The 23,044-nt window shown below is 41.0% G+C and overlaps 1 protein-coding gene across 2 annotated transcripts in view; it reads right to left on the bottom strand.

Moving 5' to 3' along the window:
* UGGT1 (UDP-glucose glycoprotein glucosyltransferase 1) overlaps positions 1-23,044 on the bottom strand; it is a 108,125-nt gene that overhangs the window by 67,365 nt on the left and 17,716 nt on the right. For both annotated transcript variants that reach the window (XM_011980501.1, XM_011980500.1), the window contains exons 5-13: positions 21,499-21,611; positions 17,979-18,153; positions 16,219-16,315; positions 15,135-15,213; positions 10,851-10,951; positions 10,009-10,108; positions 8,029-8,089; positions 3,813-3,904; positions 1,788-1,938 (exon numbers count right to left, since the gene is read on the bottom strand). In XM_011980501.1, the coding sequence (XP_011835891.1) occupies positions 1,788-1,938; positions 3,813-3,904; positions 8,029-8,089; positions 10,009-10,108; positions 10,851-10,951; positions 15,135-15,213; positions 16,219-16,315; positions 17,979-18,153; positions 21,499-21,611 (969 nt within the window). The remainder of the gene's footprint in view (positions 1-1,787; positions 1,939-3,812; positions 3,905-8,028; positions 8,090-10,008; positions 10,109-10,850; positions 10,952-15,134; positions 15,214-16,218; positions 16,316-17,978; positions 18,154-21,498; positions 21,612-23,044) is intronic.

The raw sequence follows: 23,044 nt of genomic DNA, 5'->3' as shown, positions 1-23,044 counted from the left end.
TAACACGGTGAAACCCCGTCTCTACTAAAAAATACAAAAAACTAGCCAGGCAAGGTGGCGGGCGTCTGTAGTCACAGCTACTCAGGAGGCTGAGGCAGGAGAATGGCGTAAACCCGGGAGGCGAAGCTTGCAGTGAGCTGAGATCCGGCCACTGCACTCCAGCCCGGGCAACAGAGCAAGACTCTGTCTCAAAAAAAAAAAAGAAAAGAAAAGAAAAGGATAAAATAAGGGACAAGGGAATGCACACCAACTTGAGAAAAGATAAGAACTTCAGGAAGGAGAGGGGTGGCTGGTAAGGGACAAAGAAGAGCTTCAGCTAAAACTGCCTTTTTTTTTTCCAAGAAAACAATTAAATCTGACACAAAATGATTAAATGTTAACATTTAATAAGCATGATGATGGGTCGTATGGTTGTTAGTCCTTTTATGTTTGCATAAATATGTCATGTTAATGTTATTATATTTTACTCTTTATAAGTACTTTTAACAGAAAAGCAAATGACATTAACAATGTCTTCATCAAAATAAGTTACATCACCAAGTTTGAATTCAAGTAATGATTATCTACATTCTACATTATTTCTCCTAAATAAAATTTTTCTAAAATGAATGCAGTATAGAAACCAAGAAAAAATAAGAGCAGCTCTCCCCCCATCTTATTTTTACCACAACTGCCCAAGATGGCACTATCCCCACATCCTCTCTTTTTATTTGAGATGGAGTCTTGCTCTGTCGCACAGACTGGAGTGCAGTGGCACGATCTCAGCTGCCTGCAACTTCCACCTCCCGGGTTCAAGTGATTCTCCGGCCTCAGCCTCCCAAATAGCTGAGATTGGGAGGTGCACAATGCCACATCCAGCTAATTTTTGTATTTTAAGTAGAGACGGGGTTTCACCACGTTGGTTAGTCAGACTGATCTTGAACTCCTGACCTCAGGTGATCCACCCGCCTTGGCCTCCCAAAGTGCTGGGATTACAGGCACGAGCCACCATGCCCAACCCTATACCCCACATCCTCTGACAGATGATGAGACAAAGGCTCAGAAAGATCATACAGCAGGCAAAAATCTATATAAATCCTTCAAATCCCAGATATCAAAATCCTACTAAAGAAGGTTCTTAGCTAAAAAGTGACATTTCAATAATAGCTTTAATTTACAGAGGTCACAGAATCACACCAGATCGTATGCCATTGAGAAAATACAGACTAAACACTTTTTCCCGAGAGATGCTCAGCTGAATCCCAGGGGCATGCTCAAGTGAAAAAAATCACTGTCTTGGCTGGGCGTGTGGGTTCATGCCTATAATCTCAGCACTTTGGGAGGCAGAGGTGAACGGATCACCTGAGGTCAGGAGTTCAAGACCAGGCTGACCAACACTGTGAAACCCCCTCTACTAAAAATACAAGAATTAGGCGTGGTGGCAGGCGCCAGTAATCCCAGCTACTCGGGAGGCTGAGGCAGGAGAATTACTTTACCCCGGGAGGTAGAGTTTGCAGTAAGCCAAGATTGCACCACTGCACTCCAGCCAGGACAACAGAGTGAGACTGCGTCTCAGAAAAAAAAAAAAAAAAAATCACTGTCTTTACCACACTAGCAACAATGACTCAACTTTTTGAAGCATTTAAGGGCCTACTTTATTACATTCACTAAGTCCCATAAGCAACAGTAAATCACCACCAACAAAAGAGATGGTGGGAGGAACTTCACCCTCACAGGAGACAAATTAGAAAACCATAAAAAAGATTCCTGGTCAGCAAGTCCTTTGATCACCCTAACAGAATACTCACTGAAATAGCAGGGCTCCGGATGTCTACTGCATAGTCTGCCTCAGAGGGCTGGATGTTCAGCTTCAGAACATTATGCAGAGAAAGGCCTTCTATTCCCAACCTATGCAGACCCTCCATTACCCGAGCTTCATTCCTCAACACATCAAACAGACTGGGGGGAAAGAAAAAAAGGCATTTACTAGGAAAAAAAAGCTTTTAAAAAAAATTCTCACCATGAAAATAAATGTATCAAATTAATTAAGAAATTAATTAATCATATTAATTGAGAAATTTAAAAAGGGAACTCTTCTCCAAATTAATTGAGAAATTAAAAAAGGGAATAAACACACAAATTGAGCATAAAACCCCAAATCTGTACTTTTACACGACATGATTTTAAAAACAGTATATTAATCTCTCTGTATTCTTTCTTATAACTGCATGTGAATTTACAATTATCTCAAAATAAAGATTAAAAAGAGACACTACATTATATATGCTTAATATATGTTTCAATGTCAGTACCAGTTCATACAGACAAACATGACCACAGAAAAAAGCCTGGAAGAATCCACACTCAACTTAGAGGTTTGCTGGGAGAGATAGAAAAGACAGAGAAGAAGGGCCAGGAGCAGTGGCTCACGCCTGTAATCCCAGCACACTGGGAGGCCAAGGCGGGTGGATCACAAGGTCAGTAGTTCAAGACCAGCCTGGCCAACATGGTGAAACCCCATCTCTACTAAAAATACAGAAAAAATAGCCGGGCATGGTGGCAGGCGCCTGTAATCCCAGCAATTTGTGAGGCCAAGGTGGGCAGATCACAAAGTCAGTAGTTCAAGACCAGCCTGGCCAACATGGTGAAATTCCATCTTTCTAAAAATACAAAAAAAAAAAAAAAAAGCCGGGCATGGTGACAGGTGCCTGTAATCCCAGCTACTCAGGAGGCTGAGGCAGGAGAATTGCTTGAACCTGGGAGGCAGAGGTTGCAGATGGTGAAATTCCATCTTTCTAAAAATACAAAAAAAAAAAAAAAAAAGCCGGGCATGGTGACAGGTGCCTGTAATCCCAGCTACTCAGGAGGCTGAGGCAGGAGAATTGCTTGAACCTGGGAGGCAGAGGTTGCAGTGAGCTGAGACCGTGCCACTGGACTCCAGCCTGGGGAACAGAGTGACATTCCGTCTCCAAAAAAAAAAAAAAGATAGGAAGGAGAAATAAGATGTGATTAAAAAAAAAAACCAAATGAATAAAGTCTGAATTCTACCTGTCCGTCTGCTACCCACCCCAAAATCATGAAGACAATCAAATGCAATTTAATATTGAACCACATTTTACCAAAAAGTGGTATTCAAATATATGTAGACAGAACACCTTCTGAGACACAAGAAACAGGTTTTTTTTGTTTTGTTTTGTTTTGTTTTTGGTTTTTGAGATGGAGTCTCACTTTGTTGCCCAGGCTGGAGTGCATGGGTACAATCTTGGCTCACTGCAACCTCCACCTCCCAGGTTCAAGTGATACTCCTGCCTCAGCCTCCCAAGTAGTTGGCACTACAGGCACGCACTACCAGGCATGGCTAATTTTTGTATTTTTAGCAGAGATGGGGTTTCACCACGTTTGCCAGGCTGGTCTCGAACTCCTGACCTCAAGTGATCCACCGGCCTCAGCCTCCCGAAGTGCTGGGATTATAGGCGTGAGCCACCGTGCGCAGCCCAGAGGCAGTATTCTTAATAAATCTACTCCACACTGTTCCAAAAGTCAAAGAACCTGTTCTTTTCTATGTTCCCATGGTTAAGTGGAAAAGTATCGTTTCTAAAAGGACAGCCTCAGAAAACACTCAGGCCCCGAACATACACTGTAACACAAGATGGAGACATGTCATCCTGCCCACCCATCACAGCATGTGCCTACTACCTACATCCATCCAGTGGGGCCTGGTAAGCCATCAGGCTTTGCATTATGCCGTATCAACAAGGAACAGCAATATGAACATGTTACAAGGTGCTACACGTTACAAAAACTTTTCAGAGAATGAAAAATATTATCCTTACCTGAATATATCCTGTGTATCTAAATCAATGTGAAGTCCATTGATGAAGAGGGCTGAATCTCCAGGTTGTAATCCTAAAGTTCCCTTGAAATACTGAAAAATTTTAATGATTATTAGGGAGCTGTGAGAGAATGTTTAAAAAAATTTCAGTGTTTCTGGGCTTCACTACCTGTACAAATCTTGGCATCCTAAAGCAGGGCTAAGATTTGCTTCAAGATGCTGTTGGGATTCAATGGCAAGCAAGACAGGGGATACCATAGCGTATACACATTTCAAAACATGTTGTACACCACAAAAATATGCATTTTTTACTTTTTAATTTTAAAAAGAGGAGAAAAAACAATAAGGAGATCATGGAAAGGTGTGTCAATCGAGAACTGGAATTTCTTCCAAGGGAGAGAGGAATTCATATCTTCTCACGCCCCGGCTACGTGCACAGCACCCGCAGATGATACAAAAAGGCTGACCCAGGCCAGGCGCAGTGGCTCACACCTGTAATCCCAGCACTTTGGGAGGCCAAGGCGGGTGGATCACTGGAGGCCAGGAGTTGGAGACCAGCCTGGACAATGTGGCAAAACCCCGTCTCTACTAAAAATACAAAAATTAACCAGCTATGGTGGCCTGCACCTGTAGTCCCAGCTGCTTGGGAGGCTGAGGCACAAGAATCACTTGAACCCAGGAGGCAGAGACTGCAGTGAGCTGAGATAGCACCATTGCACTCCAGCTTGAATGACAGAGCAAGACGCTGTCTCCAGAAAAAAAAAACAAGACTGACCCTGAGCTGGTGAATACAGTCGTTATCTATTTCTAGGTCTGGACACTGGTAATATACATGGGTTCATTTTGGGAAAGTTCATCAAATGAATGAGAATTTGTGTGCTTCTTTCTTTATGTTTCATATAAAATACATACATTTTGGGCTGGGCACAGTGGCTCATGCCTGTAATCCCAGCACTTTGGGAGGCCGAGGTGGGTGGATTACCTGAGGTCAGGAGTTTGAGACCAGCCTGACCAACATGGTGAAAGCCCATCTCTACTAAAATTACAAAAAATTAGCTGGGCGTGGTTGGCAGAAACCTGTAATTCCAGCTATTCAGGAGGCTGAGGTAGGAAAACTGCTTGTATCTGGGAGATAGAGGTTGCCATGAGCCAAGATCATGCCACTGCATTCAGCCTGGGTGACAGAGCAAGACTTCATCTCAAAAAAAAAAAGAAAAATTTGGCCAGGCATGGTGGCTCATGCCTGTAATCCCACCTCTTTGGGAAGCCAAGGTGAGTGGATCACAAGGTCAGGAGCTCAAGATCATCCTGGCCAACATGGTGAAACCCCATCTCTACTAAAAATACAAAAAAATTAGCTGGGCGTGGTGGCGCACACCTGTAGTCCCAGCTACTTGGGAGGCTGAGGCAAGAGAATCACTTGAATCCGGGAGGTGGAGGTTGCAGTGAGCCAAGATCATGCCACTGCACTCTACCCTGGGCAACAGAGCAAGACTCCATCTCAAAAACAGAAGTATATATTTATGCTTTAATAAAATGTTTTACTCAAAAAAAATTAAGACTCCATGAAACAGCAATATAGAATAATTTTGTCTTCCTTAGGGGGAAAAAGGCCCTAAATTTAAGATAATATTTGATGTTTTAATTTTGGAAATTAAAAAGTAAATATAAACTCCCAATAAGGTTTTTCAATTTAGTAAACATTTGAGAAGCATTTATTTATCCCTCAGATGTACTTAATTCACTAATATCTCAGACATGAAGATCAAGGAAATCTGGGGTAAAGATAGTGAATTGAACGTAAGAACTCTTTTCCCTCCTGAAACTCTACTGCAATGTCAGTAGAGCGACTTTTTCAGTTATAAATCCACGAAGTCAAAGAGAACAGGAAAGAAAAAGGCCACCAAATTTTGGAAGCTGGACGAGAGGTGGGTGAGGAGTTACTGTCCCAGCAGCCCTGAGAAAGCTGAATGCTAGACGAACAACGGGCAAGCTCAACAAGAAACCTGTGTCACCCCGCGGAACTCACCAAAGGCTCAGGAACTGGCAGCACACAGGACGTGTACAAGGGGTGATTCTTAGCTAAGTTCTGAGATAAAGCCCTTTAAGACAAAACCCCCCAGTCCCCCAACTGATTTCCCACAGCCAGGTGACTGCAGTCGGTGCCACCCTCTACTGTAGCAAAATGAAGGCTCATTCCCTGGAAAAGAACAAAACAGAACATCTGTGGACAACAGCAAATCAAGCACAAGGAGGACAGGGACCCCCACACACAAAATGGGGAAGAGAAGGCAAGTCACCAAATGCTCTTCCCTACTGTGCTTCTACAGCTCTAGCAAACAGATTTCACCCTCCAGACAGAAGACTAACAGATCCTCTTCTGGAGACTGACAAGGACTGACCAACCCAAAAGAAAAGGAACAAAGATACTGTCACTGGGGTTCCCTAGGAAACGGTCACAACAGAACACCTTACAGTCACAAAGCCAATCATTAGGACTTCCAACCAGGTCCTTAGTGCCTCACTCTGAGTGTGACTGCCAGACACCTAAGGAAGGCCTCCACCACTAAAGAGACCAAAACCCAAAAACGTAGCTTAAGAGGAAACAGACTTTGCAGACAGAAAACACAAGCACCACTGTCTTCAGAGATACACAGGAACACCATAAAAAGAACAACAAAAACACCTGAAAATTAAATATTTGACAACTAAAGGAAAAAAGACACACACAGGTTGAAAACTCTTACCAGAAAGTTTTTTTTTTTTTTTTTGGAAAAAGAGAAAAGAGGCCAGGCACGGTGGCTCACACCTGTAATCCCAGCACTTTGGGAGGCCGAGATGGGAGGATCACGAAGTCAGGAGATCGAGATCATCCTGGCCAACACGGTGAAACCCCTTCTCTACTAAAAATACAAAAAAAATTAGCCGGGCATAGTGGCGGGCGCCTGTAGTCCCAGCTACTTGGGAGGCTGAGGCAGGAGAATGGCGTGAACTCAGGAGGCGGAGCTTGCAGTGAGCCGAGATGGTGCCACTGCACTCCAGCCTGGGGGACAGAGTGAGACTCCGTCTCCAAAAAAAAAAAAAAAGAAAAAGAGAGAAGAATAGGAAAGAAAAGACTTTTAAAGTTAAAAGGCCAAACTAGTCAAAGAGGTGCAACATTTAAAAAATAAATAAATATTTCTAGGAAAAGAGGAGAGAGAAACCAGAGAAAAGAAACACAAAAAAGAATTCAAGAAAGTTTCCCAAAGCTAAAGGCAATGATTTTTCCAGATTTTAAGGGCCCATGAACCATCCAACAGTAGAGATTTTTTTTAAAAACACATATAATTATGAAATTTCAGATAACTAGAGTCAAAGAAAAGATCCTTGAGAGATCTCATACAAAGGCTTCAGACTTCTCAACAGCCACAATGGAAACTAAAATTCCAAGAGGCGAAGTCTTGTTTCAAATTTTGAAATGACTTCCAACCTAGAATTGTATAACCTGCCAATATTGTATAATGAGCTATCAATAAAAACAAGTAGAAAGTTGATTTCTCAGAATTTCAAATTTGCCTCCCAGGCAACTTTTCTCACAAAGAATGATGAGCTGTACCAAAATAAGGAAATTAACCAAAAACAAAGACGACGTGGAATCAAGCAACAGCGGATCCAACAAAGGAGGTTAAAGGAAGGTCCCAGGATGACCAGCACGCACTGGGCATAAAGAGCAACCAGTCCACGTTAGACCACGTCAAAACTAGATAAAATCAAAACCTCCAATATTGGGAAGACAGACAGACAGGAACAGTGCCAATATGGAACAGTGGTGGGACACTGAGTGGGGGAAGCGAAAGAAAGTTAAACCTCATTGTTTAAATAGGAGGCCAATATATAATGTCTGAACGTGAAAAATAAAGTACCAATGTAAGCTAGAAATCTGGAGAGAAATATCAGAAGAATCAGCAAAATGTTGAAAGTGTATGTCTTCAGGAATGGGGTGAGACATGTTAGGGGTGCGGCTTTTCTAAACAACATGGTAGCACCATCTCATGCTTTCAGTTATATGCATACTGAACTTTGATTAAAAACTAAAAATACAAAGATCACAGAAATGAAAAAATCACAATCTTAGATAAAAGAAGAGTGACACTGTTAAATGCTGCTGATTAAACTCAGATTTCTTTATCTTGAAAGACAGAATACAAAACAGGTCAGTATTTTCTATCAGTGAATACCTTCTGATTCTCTTCCACTTCGGTTCTAAGTTCTGAGCTCACAGCTGTTTTTGTTATTGCTCTAAGGAAATAAAAACATTATGAGTGCTTGGCTTAATATTTGATATAAAGTCTTCAATTTCCATATTTTAAAATATGAAACACATTATTCAACAGATTAGAAAAAATTAGATGGGAAAAACCTTAAATCTTTATAATTGATAAATACATTTCTCCTTTCTCAGATGTGTATACTTTTTGTAAGATACAAAATCAAAGAAATGTAGCAGCCATAGCATTATAAAACAGGTGCAGTTGCTTCCAAGTTCTTAAACATATGCACTCCATTTCTATATATGATCTCTACTACTCTCAGGCTAAAAGGATAATGTCGAATACACCAAGGCAGCAGATTGCTCTTCCCACTTAAGCACTTATGGTGGAGGTGGAATCATTCATGTATACCTTCAAGTAGCAGCTGGACTAAATGAGAATTCACTACATGATGTCTAAGTCCCAAATAAACAAACTTAGTTACAAAATATCTCACATCAGAAGTCAAAACACTTCATTCAGTGACTCCAGAAAATGACTGGGAACCATTCAAGTCAATAGTTTCTAAAGATTTGGCTTGTAAAACAATTTTGCCTTGCATTTATGAGACGTGCAGCAGTATTACAGAATTGAAGGCAATGCCAGAAAATGTACAAACAAAATCTTTTTTTTTTTTTTTTTAGATGGAGTTTCGCTCTTGTTGCTCAGGCTGGAGTGCAATGGCATGATCTTGGCTCACTGCAACCTTCGCCTCCTGGGTTCAAGCGATTCTCCTGCACCAGCCTCCCGAGTAACTGGGACTACAGGCCCCTGCCACCACACTCAGCTAATTTTTTGTATTTTTAGTAGAAAAGGGGTTTCGCCATGTTGGCCAGGCTGATCTGGAACTCCTGACCTCAAGTGATCCACCCACCTCGGCCTCCCAAAGTGCTGGGATTATAGGTGTGAGCCACCACGCCTGGTCCACTTCCCCCTTTTGGGTACCAGACAAGGTGGGTGGATCACCTGAGGTCAGGAGTTCCAGACCAGCCTGACCAAGAGGGCAAAACCCTGTCTCTACTAAAAATACAAAAATTAGCCAGGCCTTGGCCTCCCAAAGTGCTGGGATTACAGACGTGAGCCACCAAGCCTGGCTCAAACAAAACCTTATTCTGTCACTATGAACTTAGCCTCTACGGCTTAGCCTAGAGGTCACTTGGCCTCTACGGCTCAGTGTCTTCAAGATTCGGTAAGATGACATAAATAAAACCTTCCGTGAAGAAAACCACTGCGGTCTGGGACAGACTCTAGATCAGTCAGTTACATAAGCAAAACCCATCCAATCCTGAAAGGCAGGTATTTTTATTCCCATTCCACTGCTGAGGAAACTGAGGTAAAGAGAGGTTGTTTATTTGCAAAGGTCACACAACTAATAAGCAGAAGTGCCAGGAACATAACCTAAATCTGTCACTTCAACCACACGATGCATGGTCTTGCCATCTTCAAGACACAGGGCACCATCTGCAGTAGTAGTGGTGGTGGTGGTCATAAAGAATCTTAATTTTCGCTGGGTGCAGTGGCTCACGCTTGTAATCCCGGCACTTTGGGAGGCCGAGGTGGGCAGATCACTTGAGGTCAGGCGTTCGAGACCAGCCTGGCCAACACAGTGAAACCCTGTCTCTACTAAAACTACAACAAATTAGCCGGGCATAGTGGCACACGTCTGTAGTCCCAGCTACTTGGGAGGCTGAGGCAGGAGAATCACTTGAACCCGGGAGGCGGAGGTTGTGGTGAGCCGAGATTGCACCACTGTACTCCAACCTGGGCAACAAGAGGGAGACTCCGTCTCAAAAAAAAAAAAAAATCTTAATTTTCTAAGCATTTTCATATTTTTATTACCTCATTTGGCAAGTGAACATGACGACAACTGGGTATGATGTTAAGGAGAGGAGCATTATTCTGTATTACCTGGCTTTGGTAGGAAAATTCTGACTAAGATCCTTCATAACAACCAGAGCCAACTCAACAGGAGAAGCCAAGATTCGAGCAGCAGTCTGGAAACTGAGATCTGCAATGATGTCAAATATAATTAAAAGTGGATTAATCTAACGCAATGAGAAGCAGAAAACAAAATCCAAATTTACTTCCCACTCTTTTCTTGGTAATTAAGAACGTCTCAGAACGCAACCATTCCAGAGAGTGCCCAGGATTTCATTTCAGGTTGTATTCACTTCAGAGATCCCTGGAGCGTTCGGTTGAGCTGTTTCTGATAAATCTGCAGAAGACACTAGGGCACACACTAACGCAGGCGGCAGAGGCTGGGTCAGGCCCAAGTGCTTTTCCCTGTTCTAAATTTACAGTACATCACAAAATACAGCACGGAGACCTTCAGCAAATGATGCTGTGAAAAATACTTGAAAAATAGTTCTTTGGAACAGAGACAAACACACACGTCCTGCCACAATGACATGCCTTTAACACCCTCTAGATAAACAGTTGAAGAAATGTGTATATATATATATATATATAGGAACTTAAGGACTATGACCTGTTTCTCGTATTACTAGTTTATGTATGGTCACACAGAAAGACTTGCCGCTTGTTTATATATATTACTTCCACCCGGTGTTATCTGTTTACAAAAGGATTTCCTTTCTTCCCTGACTAATCGTAATTAACTATTCTTATCTTTAAAATCAGAGGCACCCTCAGAATCACATACTACATATAATTAAACCCAAATTTTGCATTTTTAAAGCCATAAAACTTAGCCAAAAAGTTGGCCAATGACCTCTCCCTGTTTTCATTACCTTGCAATTGCCAAACTTTTAAAGGTGCCATTTCATTGGTGCTCTCCACAAGATGCTTTCTGAGCTCTTTCAACTGTCCCTCCAGGTCGGGGTGCAGATCTCTAAAAGAAACATAAAAATCAGTCCTTTTCATTATTTTTTCCTTCCCAGAACACAAGAAGAAGTAAACCAACTTTATCTTCATGGTTTTCCTCTCCCAACCCTAGGAAATTTTCTACAATATAGGGGGAAAAAATGAAGTATAATTATTCCTCTTTAAAAAAAATAGAAAATTAGAAGTTAGTTTAAAACTCATAAAATTTATAGAAAAATTGCTAGAATAGCGATTCCCTGTAAGGTAGATAAGGAGACTGAGAGTGGTTAACAAAGGAGACTTTTCAGGCCAGGTGTGGTGGCTCACGCCTGATATCCCAGTCACTGAGGAGGCCAAGGCAGGAGGATCACTTGAGCCAAGGAGTTCCAGGTCAGCCTGTGCAACACAGCAAGACCCTGTCTCTTAAAAAAAAAAAAAAAAAAGAAAGGAACAAAGGAGACTTCAGCTATATCTGCAGTGTTTACGGCTCCGTTTTATTCTTTGTTTGTTTTCTTTTGTTCTTAAAGTAAAAGAAGGCTTATACAGGAAAAAAAAGAAAGCTTAATAAATAGTTCTATAGGACAGAAAAGCAAGTATGGTAACAGCAATCTATTCTGGGTTGTAAGTATGTGGGAATAAATTCTTCTCTATGCTTTTGTGAATCATTTTAATTTCTCAAAGTAAAACTGAGGCGAAAAAAAATTGCTTCCAGTCCCAAAATGAGTTTCCTTTAGCCTACATGCTCATAAAAATCTCTCAGTCACATGAATACAATTTAGGCTAACCATAGTTACTGAGTTTTATCTTTAAATATAGCATATTCCTCTACAGTAAAGGAGAGGTGATCTGGGGCAGAGATACAACATTTATATCAGACAGACAGATGGCTAGTACATTACTTTTTTCTTTTAAATGCTATAAACTCAAAATTTCTTAATACAAAACACAGAAATTAGAATTCCCTCAGACCGTTCACTGTCCAACCAACCCACTTCCTGTCAGTTACTACAGCCTGAGTATCCCAAATCTAAAATTCTGAAATCCAAAATGCTCCAAAATCCAAAACTCATTAAATGTCAACATGACATCAAAGGAAATGTTCATAGGAGCATTTCAGGTTTCAGATTTTCAGACTTAGGAGTGCCCAACTGCTAAGCATAATGGAAATATTTCAGAATTGAAATCTGAAACTCTTCTAGTTTAAACATTTCAGAAAAGACACTCAAACTATATAAACTCTTAAATACCAAAAATGAGGCCAGGCACAGTGGCTCACACCTGTAATCCTAGCACTTTGGGAGGCCAAGGTGGGCAGATCCCTTGAGCCCAGGAGTTCAAGACCCGCCTGGGCAACATGGCAAAACTCCATCTCTACCACAAATACAAAAACTGAAGTGAGACGATCACCTGAGCCTGGGGAGGTGGAGGCCGCAGCAGGCCATGATGGCCACTGCACTCCAGTCTTGGTGACAGGCTGAGAGCCTGTCTCAAACAAACAAACAAACAAAACGGCCTAATTACTTTGGATAGCTAAATAACTACTCTGAATGTCCAAAAGGTAAAACAGCCTCAATATTCTTTTTTTTTTTTTTTTTTCCTGAGACGAAGTCTTGCTCTGTCACCCAGGCTGGAGTACAGTGGCCGGATCTCGGCTCACTGCAAGCTCTGCCTGCCGGGTTTACGCCATTCTCCTGCCTCAGCCCCCCGAGTGGTTGGGACTACAGGCGCCCGCCACCTCGCCCGGCTAGTTTTTTGTATTTTTTAGTAGAGACGGGGTTTCACCGTGTTAGCTAGGATGGTCTCGATCTCCTGACCTCGTGATCCGCCTGTCTCGGCCTCCCAAAGTGCTGGGATTACAGGCTTGAGCCACCGCGCCTGGCGTCAGTATTCTCGATAATACCTTTGTGGGGGAATGCATAAAATCATAATGCTACCCAAAAAATAAACATAACAAAACATAAATGTGAAAAAAAGATTCTGAAGCTGGGAGTGGTAGCTCACACCTGTAATTCAAACACTTTGGGAAGCCAAGGCAGGACAACCACTTGAACCCAAAGTTCAAGACCAACCTGGGCAACATAGCAAGACTCTATCTCTACAAAATATTTAAAAATTAGCCAGGCATGGTGGCACACACCTGTAGTCCCAGCTATTCGAGAGGGTGAGGTGGGAAGATCCCTTGAGCCCAGGAAGTCAAGGCTGCAGTGAGCCGTGATTGTGCCACCGCTCTCCAACCTGGATGACAGAGCAAAGCCCTGTCTCAAAAATTTTTTTTAAAAAATGAATTCTGAAAGCCTGAGTCAAATAAAAATAGAATATGATTACATTCTAATGAGGCCAAAACTGATGTTAAACAAGAAATGTATATATGTGCAGGACGAACTCAACATGTAATTCAATGTAAACTAAGATACATCTTCTAAATTGTTAATCTGGTTATTTCACTTGGCCAAATCTCAGAGCTGAAGTATATAAAACTGAGCCTAGCATATACTATTTCTATTTGATCACTTTCTCTCTCTTTCCCTCTCTCTCTCGCTCTCACACACACACACACACACACACATACACACACAAAATGTCCTAATAAAAATTTCCAGATAAAGCAGAATTCAGGGCTCTAAACAATTATCAAGCCATGAGGGAAATAACTTCAACTTTTAGAATAACAGCTAAGAAGACTTTCCAGGCCGGGCACGGAGGCTTACGCCTATAATCCCAGCACTTTGGGAAGCCGAGGCGGGTGGATCACGAGGTCAGGAGATCAAAACCATCCTGATCAACACAGTGAAACCCTGTCTCTACTAAAAAAAAATACAAAAAATTAGCCAGGCGTGGTGGCGGATGCCTGTAGTCCCAGCTACTTGGGAGGCTGAGGCAAGAGAATGGCGTGAACCCGGGAGGCGGAGCTTGCAGTGAGCCAAGATCGCACCACTGCACTCCAGCCTGGGCAGCAGAGCGAGACTCCCGTCTCAAAAAAAAAAGAATAATAGCTAAGAAGACTTTCCAGCTATAAAACACAATGATACTTACATTAATTGGTTATGATGCTTTCATTAAATGATTATGTAATTACGGAATTTCAAAAAATACCATTTCCTTTCACATAAAGCAAATTCTAATAAAATGGTTTTTTCTGAGCTGGGCGCCATGGCTCATGCCTGTAATCCCAGTACTCTGGGAGAGTGAGGCGGTCAGATCACTTGAGGCCAGGAGTTCAAGACCAGCCTGGCCAACATGGTGAAATCCTGTCTCTACTAAAAATACAAAAGTTAGCCAAGCATGGTGGTGGGTGTCTGTAATCCTAGTTACTCAGGGGGCTGAGGCAGGAGAATCACTTGAACCCAGGAGGTGGAGGTTGCAGTGAACTGAAATTGCACCATTTCACTCCAGGCTGGGCAACAGAGCAAGACTTGGTCTCAAAATAAATAAATAAATAAATAAAATAATAATAGTAAAATGTTTTCTCCATTGAGCATGTATAAAATTTACTGTATCTATTTTGCATTTTTGCTCAGACTATGTTTGAAAAAAACTTTTAAGTACATTTTTTTCCTGGGAAAATATTAAGTGAAACAATTCAATTTCTCCTCTTATGGCAATCAAAAAATGGTATGTAACTTAATGCCATCAACTGAGAGGTAAGAAAAATGCACTTAAACTGTGGGCAGGTAGCCAAAGAATCAATTAAGAATCATGTGCTTCAAGCTGGGCGCAGTGGCTCATGCCTGTAATCCCAGCACTTTGGGAGGCTGAGGCGGGTGGATCACTTGAGGCCAGGAGTTTGAGATCAGCCTAGCCAACGTGGTGAAACCCTATCTCTGCTAAAAATACAAAAATTAGCCAGGTGTGGTGGTGCACGCCTGTAATCCCAGCTACTCGGGAGGCTGAGGCAGAAGAATCACTTGAACCTGGAAAGTGCAGGTTGCAGTGAGTCGAGATCACGCCACTGCACTCCAACCTGGGCAACACAACGAGACTCTGACTCCAAAAAAAAAAAAAAAAAGAATAATGTGCTTCAGAATAATGTGAAATCATAAACTGTACTATAAACTAAGTGGTTGACTCTCCACATAGGATTGCATACATAAAGTACTGTTAGGAGATGGGTAACTCAGACAGTAATCAACAAGATGATGCTTAAAATGCAAGAAAGCCTGGAGGCTTAAGGAAAATGAGGGTGTTTCCCAAAATACACAGAACATACATACCTTAATTTTCCAAAGAAGAATCCCTGAACCTCATCAATAGGATCATTTTCACCAATCACTGTGGTGTTTACCTCAGTTCCTACGAAAGAACAGAATATACATATTAATAATAATGGCTCACATTTGAAGCAAAAATGTTACTAGTCTCATAAACATCATAAAATTGAATAATGTGAAAAAAATCAGAAACCCCTGAAATTATACCATTTAAAATGTTGACTATCACAATCACCCTTTGGCAATGGTTCTTTAAACAAACAGAATAAATGCATTTTAATATCTCGTGTGTTCCTGGATAAAGAATGCATTTTTCCCTTAAACTTTGGAAAATTTTATATGCTAAAATCTTCAAAATTAATAGATTTAAACATTATGGACAACTATGAAATTAACAGTTTTAAACACTATGAACAAAGAATTTTTCAATATCAAAATTCTGAAGAATTTATAATTAGTCAACTTAACCCTAAACACAATTATTGAAGAAAACAGAAGGATGAGGTAGTATTTATTTACCACCTGCTTTACTACTCGGATTTTTTATCTTTAAAATGAGCTTAAAAGAAAGAAATGAAAAAACAGCATTTAAAACTTGTAGATAAAATAATAAATTCAAAACCCTAGAGTATTACAACAGAAAGTATCCACAGTAAACTGTTCCATGTACAGAACTAATAAACAACACAAAATTGTTTGCTAAATATAGGATACTTTAAGATTTAACGTTGGAGTCACAAATAAATGGCTATTTGTAAACCCCATATAACATCAACAACAATAGCTACTACCTGCTGAACGTTTTTGGGCAAACGACTGTGCCAGGTTCTTTCTTGGTGTGTTTTTTCTTTACTTACACATCTTATTTATTACTCCCCAATACTGGAAGAGACATGTATCATTACCTGCATTTTACAGAACAGAAAACTGGGACCTAGAGAATTTGCTTCAAGGTCACCCACTCAGATATAACAGAACCAGGATGCAAACACAGGTTCAGCATACGCCTAAACTTTTCATAAGGAAACAAACTCCCCTTTAACTCATATTTGAAGAAAGCACATTGGTCCCATTTTTACCAATTCACCTTTCACCTGAGTATCATCCTTGGCCTTGTACTCAGTGCTCTTAATGGCCAATTCCACACCATAGCCAGAGAGGTAAACAGGCTCCTTCCTGGGATTCTGCAAGGAAAGCAAGAATTCCACCATTACCACCTAGCTCTTTCTATGTCACAGTGTACACAGCATGACCATGTTAATGTTGCATCTACTAGCCTTTACCTAGGATTATGCACTCAAAATATCTTTAAATCGTTTTTTAAGGGTATTAGCTATATAGCTAAGAAAGTTCACTAAATAAATTTTTTTAGTCCAAAATCTACCAAAAAATCAAGAGTAATAAAAGCACTTATCTACCATTAAAATATTGATCATACGTTTTAAAAATCAATTCAGAGTCTGTATCTCTATCCTTATAAAATCCTAGGCTCCCTTACATGTTGTAGGCTGCCACAACTGTGGGAACGGAATTCAGGGTAGATGCAAAACCAGAAGAATGGACAGCCGAAAGTGCTAAGGTCCCAACCACAAGAAATGGAGAAAGAAAAGAAGAAGTTCCAGAACCTACAGAGCAGGGTTGAAAGGTGGTGAGGTCTCAATCCCAGAGATGTTTCTGAGGCCCATGGGAGTCTGCTTTTTATTAAATTTAAATGCCTTTGAGCGGAGCTTGGACTGACCAGATGTCACAGACTCACCAGCATCCTGACTGAAGATGGCCCTTCAGACATTAACATCTATCCTAACAGCAATAGAGGGGGCAGAGGGAGAGTCAAAAACTGGACTTCGATAAAACTTTCTGCTTGTACAAATTTTCATTTACAATTTTATAAAAATAACTATAAATAATTATTAAAAATATTAAAATTAAATAGTAAAAATGTTGAATTAAAAATAAATTATTTAAAACAATTATTAAAATATTAAAAATAATTACGAAAATAATAATAATAATAAAATGTGACTCACGCCTGTAATCCCAGCACTTTGGGAGGCTGAGGTGGTCAGATCACCTGAGGTCAGGAGTTCGAGACCATCCTGGCCAACATGGTGAAACCCCGTCTCTACTAAAAATACAAAAAATGAGCTGGCATGGTGTCATGTGCCTGTAATGACAGCTACTGGGAGGCTGAAGCAGGAGAGTCGAACTCAGGAGGCAGAGGTTGCAGCAAGCTGAAATTGTGCCACTGCACTCCAGCCTGGGTGACAAGAGCGAGACTCCCTCTCAAAAATAAATGAATCAATCAATACAATTTTTATTTTTTTGGCATGAACTTAGTACTGAGCTTATTATGACACAGAAACTTTAAAGGGCTAACAACCTTTACATATAAATATTTTAAATGACTAAATATTACACAGAGTCTTAAAAGCTTAATATTATATCAAGTCTACCTATGAATCGCCTGTTTAGAAAATCCTCCCGCTTCCACCAAATAAAAAGGTGGCAAAGAGAAAACAGAAGAAAAAAGATTGGAAAAGAAACTGAATTCAACAATCAGTTCCATAGTATAATGACCATATTAAAGTTAGAAAAGATTATTTACATGGTTCACTTTGAAATAAAATGTAAACTTTATCTAGCTATTTTTTAGCATGTTTTTTATTTCTTCAGAAAGTGAAGCAAAGCACATCTTATGTGCAAATAACAAACTCAATGAAACTATTGGATTTCTCAAAAAAGGGGTTCAAATAACTAGATTATTTTATAAAGAGGGAGATTATTATGTTCTAAGGTCACACTGGGCAAATTACATTCAAAACAGGTGTAAAATAAATCAATACTTACAAATATATAATGTCTGAATACATAATTGATTTTGCCTGCATTGCTTTTTGATATAAGTTGGCGGTGAAAATTAGAAAATTCCTCAGAGCCAATCTCAGAGTAGAAAATCACCACTGGGCTTTCAGGATTAGATGATGGATATCTGTGATCTCCTTTGAACAATAAAGGTTTGGGTCTGAAAATAAATAATAAAAGCTTAAAACTTTAAAAATAATTGTGAAACACTAAAAACGTCACAAAATATAAAGTACAGCTATGAAAATTTAAATAAAGATTATAAGCATCTTAATATGAAGGGCAGCATGATATTATTTAAGTAATATTTTCTTAAATAATTACTATCAGGTATAAGTCTTGTTTATTCATGATTAAAAATAACAAAAGTACATTATACAAAATACTATAAAATGTAAACACTGGCCAGGTCCAGTGCGTGATGCCTGTAATCATAACTAAGAAGACCCTGGGCAACATGGCAAAACCTCGACTCTATAATAAATAACAAAAACTAGCTGGGTATGGTGGCGTTCACCTGTAGTCCCAGCTACCCGGGAGGCTAAGGTGAGAGGATCACCTGAGCCCCAGAGGTTGAGGCTGCAATAGTCCATGATCATGCCACTGGACTCCAGCCTGGGTGACAGAGCAGGACCCTATCTCAAAAAAAAAAAAAAAAAGAATAAAATAAACCTCAATTAACAATAGCTACCAATTCCTAAAAAGGGAGGAAAAGGGACAAAAAAGGACACATATTCAAATGACCACTAAATCTTGAGTATGTATGTATGTGTTGTGTTGTGTGTGTGTGTGTGTGTGTGTGTGTAAAACATAATATAATATTTCTGTTTGTTTGGAGATGGAGTTTCGTTCCTGTTGCCCAGGTTGGAGTACAATGACATGGTCTCGGCTCACTGCAACCTCTGCCTCCTGGGTTCAAGTGATTCTCCTGCCTCAGCTTCCTCAGTAGCTGAGATTACAGGCATCTACCACCACACCCGGCTAATTTTTGTACTTTTAGTAGAGATGGCGTTTCACCATGTTGGCCAAGCTGGTCTCAAACTGCTGACCTCAGGTGATCCACCCGCCTCGGCCTCCCAAATTGCTGGAATTACAGGCATAAGCCACTATGCCTGGTCAATATAATATGTTATATACTATGTTATATTTTAAGAAGTCCTCAGTCTGTCGCTCAGGTTGGAGTGCAGTTGCGTGATCTCTCCGCTCACTGCAGCCTCGACCTCCAGGGCTCACGGAGGGGCTATAGGTGCATGACACCATGCCAGCCAAATTTTGTATCTTTTGTAGACATGAGGTTTTGTCATGTTGCCCAGGCTGGTCTTGAACTGCTGGCTCAAGCAATCTACCCACCTCTGCCTCCCAAAGTTCTGGGATTATAGGCGTGAGCAACCACGGCTGGCCAAGTACTTTTTTCTACCGTATAAATAGAATATGATTACCTTTTCATTTAAAAATGTAAGTATAGGCCAGGCGTGGTGGCTCAAGCCTGTAATCCCAGCACTTTGGGAGGCTGAGAAGGGCGGATCACGAGGTCAGGAGATCGAGACCATCCTGGCGAACACGGTGAAACCCCGTCTCTACTAAAAAATACAAAAAACTGGCCGGGCGAGGTGGCGGCGCCTGTAGTTCCAGCTACTCGGGAGGCTGAGGCAGGAGAATGGCATGAACCCGGGAGGCGGAGCTTGCAGTGAGCCGAGATCCGGCCACTGCACTCCAGCCTGGGTGACAGAGCAAGACTCCGTATCAAAAAAAAAAAAAAAAAAAAAAAAGTAAGTATAAATAATGCAAAAAGCAGAGGCTAACATTAAGCATATTACTTGCCAATTATATTAAGTCTATCTCCTCTACTATTTTCACTACTATGATCTTCCTAATGGACGTTTTTGTTTCTGTTTTATTTTGGAGTCAGGGTCTCACTCTGTTGCCCAGGCTAGAGTGCAGTGGCATGAACACAGCTCACTGCAGTCTCTACCTCCCAGGCTAAAGTGATCCTCCCACCACAGCCCAGTAGCTGGGACCAAAGGCGTGTGCCCAGTTACTGCCACCATGCTCAGCTACTTTTTGGATAAACAGTGTCTCACTTTGTTGCACAGGTTGGTCTGGAATTCCTGAGGTCAAGCAATCCTCCTGCCTCAGCCTCCCAAAGTGCTAGGACTACAGGCTTGTGCCTCTAATGGACTTAACATTTCAGTTTTCCTCATAAATTTTAAAACTTCTCCCCAAAAAACTTATCTAAGGATGGCATCAAGATATTAACAGATCTTAATGCAAACTTTATGACCTACCAATCTCTATGGCAATAAACTCTATAACTCAGCACAAAGTAAAGACATGAATAAGGATGCTCCATATAACCTTATTGTAACAGGGGTAAAAAAAGAAAATGACTTAAAAATCCATCAGTAAGAGCTAAATTATCAATTATGGGGCAGTCTTACATAGGTTATGCATGTGTTAAAAACAATGAGATACACCCACTCGTACTACATGGAAAGATGCTTTTTATAAAAATAGAACTACCTACATGTATAAATTTAAAACCGTAGAAAAAAGTCTGAAGGTATATATGCCAAACCATTAAAAGTAGTTACCACCTCTCAGAGAGGAGACACTATTATTCTTTTCTTTATAAAGGTGTGCATTATTGTTGTAGCAAATTAAATAAAGTTTTTTAAAAGAATCACAAAGCCATCAATGTTGTTTCCCCCGAGAGAGCACCACTGTATCACATGCAGCCGTTTCTGAATGTCCATGTCTTGACCCTCAGAGGGCTGGAGTGCACGCTGTGTTTTCTGGTTAGCACTCTGAGTAAGAACCACTACTGACGTTTGGTGGGCAGAGGATGGGTGCTGGGCAGACAACCTCACTAAAGAAGACCTGCACTACCTCACTGCCATTAGCAGTGCTGACAGGGCAGGCCAGCCCCATGTAGAGCTCACTGTTGTGTTTATGAACAGCATTAGAGGAGGTACAGGCGGCTTGCTGCCCTCGCCAGTCAGCAAAATGATATACAGCCGAGTTGTCTACCACAGGAAACCCACCTTTGGGCAAAGAAGCTGGTACATTAGTTACCAAATTAATATTCAAATCAAGCCTGCAATTATCTTTCAAATATCCTCCTTTGTCTGAAACTAATAATATCCTGAGAGATATTATCATTAATGTCATTATTTCAGGCACTGGCTTTAACACACACACAGTATTTCTTACTAAGCTAATGACAAAGCCTATGTCATTGCTCAGATGCAGTCATTACTAAATAATAACAGTTAATACTGAATACTTGTATTATCTCCATTTTGAAATGAGATTGATTTGCCACATTTCACAAAACGATTTTAAGTGACGGAGCTGAGATTCAAATCTAGTCAGTCTGGTTCCAGAAGCCATACTCTAAACCATTACACCTAATGATACAAAACAGATGAGAAAATCAGAAGGTAGATGACATACAGAAGCAGCACTGGAAATGCGTGACATGAAAACAAAGGAACACGCAATCTACCTTTCAGAGGCTGTCAGCAGAAGAGTCTCCAGGGTATCAGATTCACAAGTCGTCTTTCCATGCACGGAAAAAAACGAATTACATCCTGCCGGCGGAGGTTCATCAGCTGCTATCTGTCACAGAAGACACACATTTTTTAAAGTTCTAACCAAGGATGAGATAAAGACATGTATAATCAAAATAGGTGATTAAATTATGACAAGACAACATTGGTGAAAGTGGCTGAGTGCGGTAGCTCGTGCCTGTAATCCCAGCACTTTGGGAGGCCAGAGAGGGAGGATCACTTAAGCCCAAACCTGGGCAGTTAAGCCTACCACTTAAGCCTGGGCAGCACAGTGAGACCCTATCTCTACAAAAAATAAAATAAATAAAAAATTAGTTAGTCACAGTGGCATACGCCTGTAGTCCCAGCTACTGAGGAGGCTGAGGTAGGAGGACTGCTTGAGCCTGAAAGGCTGAGGCTACAGTGAGCCATAATCACAGAACTGCACTCCAGTCTGGGCAACAGAACTAGACCCTGTCTCAAAAAAATAAAATCAATACAGGCAAAAACAGGCCAGCCACAGTGGCTCACGCCTGTAATCCCAGCAATTTGGGGGGCGGAGGCAGGATGGATCACCTGTGGTCGGGAGTTCGACACCAGCCTAGCCAACATGGCGAAACCCTGTCTCTACTAAAAATACAAAAATTAGCTGGGTATGGTAGCAGGCTACCCCAGCTGAGGTAGGAGAATCACTTAAACTCAGGAGGTGGAGGTTGCAGTGAGCTGTGATTGCGCCACTGCACTCCAGCCTGGGCGACAGGGCAAGACTCTGTCCCAAAATAAAGAAAAATGAAAAAAAAAAAAAACCACTTCATATTATGACGATGTATCCTTGGGCAATACAACAATACAATAACACAGCAACTGATTCCAACAGAAGTTAACAGGGTGGTTGGTTTCAGAGGGCGAAAGGTGGCCACCGTCAGGACACAGTACGTGGAGGGCCTTCCATGGCACCAGATCAAGTCCTGCTTCTTGACTTGGGTGAAAATTACAAGGATGTTCACATTATAATAATCCATTACTATATATTTTTTGTGAGTGGTTTTTCTATGTTTTATTTTATAATAAAAAATAATTTTAAAATTAACTTTGCTTTTATATCAAATATCTAGTTGGTGAAGACACCTTTGACTGTCTCTTCTTAAGTCTTTTTTTTTTTTTTTTTTTTTTTTTTTGAGACAGAGTCTCACTCTGTCGCTCAGGCTGGAGTGCGGTGGCATGACCTCGGCTCACTGCAAGCTCCGCCTCCCGGGTTCACGCCATTCTCCTGCCTCAGCCTCCCGAGTAGCTGGGACTACAGGCGCCCGCCACCAGGCCTGGCTAAGTTTTTATATTTTTAGTAGAGACGGGGTTTCACCGTGTTAGCCAGGATGGTCTCGATCTCCTGACCTCGTGATCCGCCCGCCTCAGCCTCCCAAAGTGCTGGGATTACAGGCATGAGTCACCGCGCCTGGCCTTTACTTTTAAATTTGAAATTACCTGTAGAAAGTAGAAAAGTTC

This window comes from Mandrillus leucophaeus, unplaced genomic scaffold (genome assembly GCF_000951045.1).
Source record: "Mandrillus leucophaeus isolate KB7577 unplaced genomic scaffold, Mleu.le_1.0 Scaffold213, whole genome shotgun sequence".
Taxonomy (NCBI): Eukaryota; Metazoa; Chordata; class Mammalia; order Primates; family Cercopithecidae; genus Mandrillus; species Mandrillus leucophaeus.
This window is presented reverse-complemented; position numbering and strand designations above follow the sequence as displayed.